The following is a 4,939-nucleotide window of genomic DNA, read 5'->3' as shown; positions in this document are numbered from 1 at the left end:
TGGCTGAAAGGTGGTCTCTGGGAATGGCCTCATGCCGTGCTTGAAGGGTGTCTGAAGGCTCCGGTCGGGGGTTCCTCCCGTCTCCGCCGGACCAGCAAGGCGGGTCTGTCCCGTAAATCTCATTTCTTTGTTCCTCCCCTTCTCCTCTTTGGTGATGCCCGTCCGAGAGGTTGGCTGGTCGTGGTCGTTAGGCATGGGGTCCCCGTCCTCTGCTCCCTGTAGCCGTTGGCTTTCTTCCCTCTTCTTTGCTCCGGTGGGAGAAGACCAGTCATTGTCTCTTACCCGCCATGCTTCAGCTTTTCAGACTCCAAATGCAACTCAACATGAACTGTGTTGTCGGTCGACGCAGTCGGTCTGTCCCCGGGGGAGCTGTGGTCCTGCCCCCTCGAGCCTAGGTTTTGTCTGAGACGTTTCCATGCCTGGGCCCTCACCTGTGTGCTCTGCCAGCGATATTCAGAGACCTACAGTACCTACAATGATGCACGTAGACACAGAAAGAGCCACAACCAAGCCTGTATCTGAGGTGAGTGCACCCCCCTTTATTGGCCCACACCGCTTCAGCTTACCTACCACCTATGGAGTCCGGAGAACTCGGCCTGGAACAGCCATCTCATGTCACTCAGTCTGTCACCCACCCGCTGCAGAGGTGAAGAAACCTGCCCCACATGCCAGAGCCGCAGGTGGCAACTCAGCCTCCACGGGCCCTTTCCTCCCGGCCGTTCCAGTCAGCCGGCAGGAAAGCAAGAAGCCAGTGAGCACACCTTTCCTGTCGGGAGGAAGCTTTTCCTCCAGCCAGTGAAACGGAAATCACTGTGCTTACCTGGACCAGCTCCACAGCTGCCGATGAAAAGTCGCAGCAGTAAACGAAGAGCCCCGGGTCACTGAAATGGGCAGAAAACACAGCGAAGCAGACGTGAGCTTACAGGCTGGGCTCGGCCGAGCCCTTCCTGTGGACCTGAGTTTACAGGCTCAAATGATGAAGTGTGAATCCTTCAGAGAAACCAGTACCTCTTAGGCACATCCTATTTCATTTTGGTGAAAGTCCCTTTCCAGACCTTGTGCATTTGGCTGACATAAAACCCACAGGGTCTCACCACACGTCTTTCTCCACTAACAGAAACCGCTCTCATCCAAACCAAGTCTTGCCTAATGCCCCATTCAAATCCTGCATCTTCTCCTAGAGAGCTGTCTTGGGGCTCTCTCCATCTCCATCTCCCTGCCAGGAACACTCTTGGACCACCTCTCCACCCCTACCGCACTGTGGCTGCCCTGGGAGCAGAGGTCACAACGCCCATCTACAGTTCCCTGGACCCTTTCTGAGGGCCTGCTAGGTGTTCCTTGCCCTACATGATGGGCGTGGGTGGTGGGCAGGCAAGAAGCTCATCTTCTGCTCTCCCCAGTGTCCACTACGAGTCCTGGTACATGAAACGTGAAGCCTTGTCCTGCACTTACTTGTTAGTTTGTAAAATTGGAAAGACTGTGTTTCCCACACCGCATCCAACCTGCGGGAAGACACGAAACTGTTACTCACACGCTTCCAGAGCCTCCACCCCCTGCAGCTACATACGCCTCTGCGTGGTTTAGGGAAGGGCACAGCCTTTCACTAGTGGCAGAACCCTGTGGAGTTCCAGCCAGTGGGCCTGTGCGTGAAGTCCTTTCTTACTGAGCTCCACTCGCTGGATCATGAGTGGGAAACGGTTTAACAGCGGGTTGAAATCACGCATGAAAAGCAGGTCACCGCAGCCCCAACCCAATGACAGGGCTGTGTGCAGTGCAGTAGCGCCAGGACAGTGACCACTTCCTAAGGGCATTCTCCGTGCCAGGCATGGCGCTTGGCCCCTTCACATACATTACCTCAACTAATTCTCACAGCTGCTATGAGAGAGGTGGCAGTCCCACAAAACTCAATCCGGAGGCTAATAAAGCTTCCAAAGGGGCTTCCCGGGGGCGAATTTTACCCTTCCTTTTTCTAAGAAGTGCTCTGACAAGCAACGGCCTGGAGCGCCCCCCTTGAGAAGGAAGATCACCGTGGCTTTCTGTGCCGGGCCGGTGCTGGCAAGCAGTGCCTCAGGTATCTACTGCCGTCTGCCAGGCTACCAAATGTCTGATCTACTTTGAGGACATTTTACTAGTTCAAAATTGGAGGCGATCCCCAGGTCAACTGAAAGGTCAAGTCTAGTTACTCTCATCCGACAGAAGCCATGTTTGTGGCCCCTTGATGGGCCACGTATGTGCAGAACAGGGCAGCATCACGAACGCCACTCCCACGGCAAGAGGTTACCTCGAGTATTCGGTAGGTGGCCGAGGATCCAGGAAACTCGGCAGCACCCTGTTCCAGGTGACTGGGCTTCTGGGTGACACTTTGCTCCACAGAAGGTGCCCCCGTTTTCTCTGCCACCCGGTTCGACAGACACATGTCCTGTTCTACTGCTAAACCAGGTCCGTCCTCACTGCGGTCACACTCCAGGGTCTCCCTCCGCTTGGCCTCTGAGGGCAGGCTCTTCGGGTGATTTTGGTTTGGGCTGGGTGCCAGCTCTGGGAACTCGGTAAAAAGCCAGTGTCTATCCTTGAAAAACCCATCTTCGTGGATCTTGTAGAAGTCATCCCAGTATTTGCGGGCATTGAGCTCGTAATCAACTGTAAAGAGAATTTTAAGAACCGTATTTCAAGTGCTTCATTTGGGTCAAATATCAATGACCATCTTGCCTCACCAGAAGCCCCTTTCTACAACACTATCCTGAAGGAAAGCTAGAGACTCTGGGGGCGAGAAGCCCTCCGGAGGGTGATTTATAAAGTCTGACTGTGACACACATGCCCTCTCTTGTCCTTGCCAGTGCCTCCAACTTCTGCTTCAACCCTCCAGGCAGAGAACTCGCTACTTCTTAGTATTGCTCCCATAACTGTGGATTCCTCTGAACAATCAGAAAGTGCCAACATTAGGCAAAAACTTGTTTTGTGACCTACAGTCAAAAGTTCCAAGTACTCCTCAGGGCCATAGAGAACAATTCCTTTGCCTTTGAGGGCTGGTCAAACTCTCCACCCACTGAAGGTCCCAGCAGGTTCCTGTGGGCTCACTGGTCACCACGGGCAGCTCCTCTGGGGAGCTCAATTGGGATGAATCAGAGAGCGGGACAGACAAATGTGTGGACTGATGCCTCTTCAAAGGCAGTCCAAATTCTGATTTTCTGCTCTTTGTTAATACAGGGCCTTGAGTAGTGGGGCAGGCAGGAAAAAAGATGAAGAATTTGGATTCTAGTTCCATCACTGCTGTTACTAACTGCTTACCTCTGGGCAAAGCACTTAATGTCCTGCGGTCCAAATGTCTTTAACTGTAAAAAGAGGATATTGGCTATATGATTTTCAAAATCCCTTCAAACTCAAACGTGCTTTGTTCTAGTCTCTCAGATCACACAAAGAATACTTTGTAGCTGGAGTATTCTAGTTGTTGCATAGCACTCTCTCAGGGAGGATTAATTTGCAATCTCTAGCCCAGGCCTCCAGTTTTTTGGGGATATTAAACCAACCAATCTTAGTTTTACACTTGGGGGCATTGTCCAGTAAAATCATACACTTCTCCACAAGGGGCCCTTTTCTCTGGACAGACAACCCTACCCATTCCTTAGAAGGAACACTAACTCTCACACTCATCACACAAGGAAAAGCCGCACCATCTACCAGGCATGAATCCCACCACTTGAACCTAGCGTCAACAACATCTCATGCAGTATGACCATGTAGAAGAGACATCCTCTAAGGTGATCAGGTAACCACATGGTGACACGGACCAGCCACATTCGAGTCTAGTCCAGACCCAGGTGTTGCAGTGGTCAAACTGCTCAGTTTGAGAGGTTGGCAGTTCGAACTCACCCAGCAGCTCTGTGGGAGAAAGACTCGATTCCCCAAACCCACGGTCAACACTCAATGCTGACTCATAGCAACTCAACATATGGTTTTGGTGGCTGTAAATCTCTCTGGAAGTGGACAGCTTCAGACTGGAAGTGGACTGCTTCTTCCAAAGAAGCAGCGGTAGGTTCGAACTACCGATTGGTATTTAGCAGTCCAATACTTATTCCCGCTGCGACCCCCGTCAGTGCAGGCTGTCTCCTTTCCATAAAGATCACAACCTAGGAAATCCAATGGGAACAGTTCTCTCTCGAGGTTGCCAAGAACCGAAATCCACACCAGTCGACCCACGAACTCAATCACTAGAGAGCAAAATCAAGACCTACCAGATCTCCTCGCTCAAAATCCCCACCTCCTCTCTATCCATAACAAGCTTCTCAGAGACAGGCCACACTTTCCCTTCCCCGCATCCGCTCCCCCCCACGCGAAGTCGTGTAACAAAGGCTCCTGCCGGCCCTGGTCCTCCGGGAGGGCGCGCCCAGCAGTGTGCCGGCTGGTGGTGCCATCGAGGGCACTGGGGCGCACCTTGCTTCTCCTGGGGCACTCGCTGGGCACTGTTCTCCTGCACTTTCTTCTCTGCCGCCGCGGCCTGCTCTTCCGACCACTGGACATTGTCCCTGGGGAAATCAAACGGGCAGCTTAGGAGCCCCGGCGCCAGCTGCGGGCAGAGCGAGTCGCTGGCCCCGGAGCGCCCGGTCCCTGGGTGGGCAGCGGGACGGCGGGCGGCCAGCAGCTCCTCGAGCGCTCCTGGGGCGGCGGGCGGTGGGGCAGGGCGTTACCAAGCGTTGTGCTGGAAGACGCGCGTTGGGTCGCTCAAGAACCGGCTCCCAAATTGCTCCCTCTTCCCATTGGGAACGGCGTGCACGCCTTCAGGATGGGGGCGCGCCATGACACCGGAGCCGGAAGTACCCGCCTCTTCCGGTTCCGGAAGGCGGGGGAGCAGGGCTGATGGGCGGAGCTGAGTTTTTCGGCCTCCCAGGCCTGAGTGCCGGGTTTCTCGGGTGGAGCCGGCCTCCGGGGGTGGAGCCGGCTTCCG

The 4,939-nt window shown here is 54.3% G+C and overlaps 1 protein-coding gene across 1 annotated transcript in view; it reads right to left on the bottom strand.

Annotated features, from left to right (window-relative positions):
• The window catches only part of METTL2A (methyltransferase 2A, methylcytidine), a 10,753-nt gene extending 5,961 nt beyond the window's left edge, over positions 1-4,792 (bottom strand). Inside the window, exons 1-5 of the mRNA XM_004707261.2 lie at positions 4,683-4,792; positions 4,429-4,520; positions 2,282-2,637; positions 1,453-1,502; positions 821-881 (exon numbers count right to left, since the gene is read on the bottom strand). Of these exons, the coding sequence (XP_004707318.1) occupies positions 821-881; positions 1,453-1,502; positions 2,282-2,637; positions 4,429-4,520; positions 4,683-4,792 (669 nt within the window). The remainder of the gene's footprint in view (positions 1-820; positions 882-1,452; positions 1,503-2,281; positions 2,638-4,428; positions 4,521-4,682) is intronic.
• Between the last annotated feature and the right edge of the window lie 147 nt (positions 4,793-4,939).

Source organism: Echinops telfairi, unplaced genomic scaffold, assembly GCF_000313985.2.
Source record: "Echinops telfairi isolate 266 unplaced genomic scaffold, ASM31398v2 ScPeMD7_7458;HRSCAF=8496, whole genome shotgun sequence".
NCBI classification, from domain to species: Eukaryota; Metazoa; Chordata; class Mammalia; order Afrosoricida; family Tenrecidae; genus Echinops; species Echinops telfairi.
This window is presented reverse-complemented; position numbering and strand designations above follow the sequence as displayed.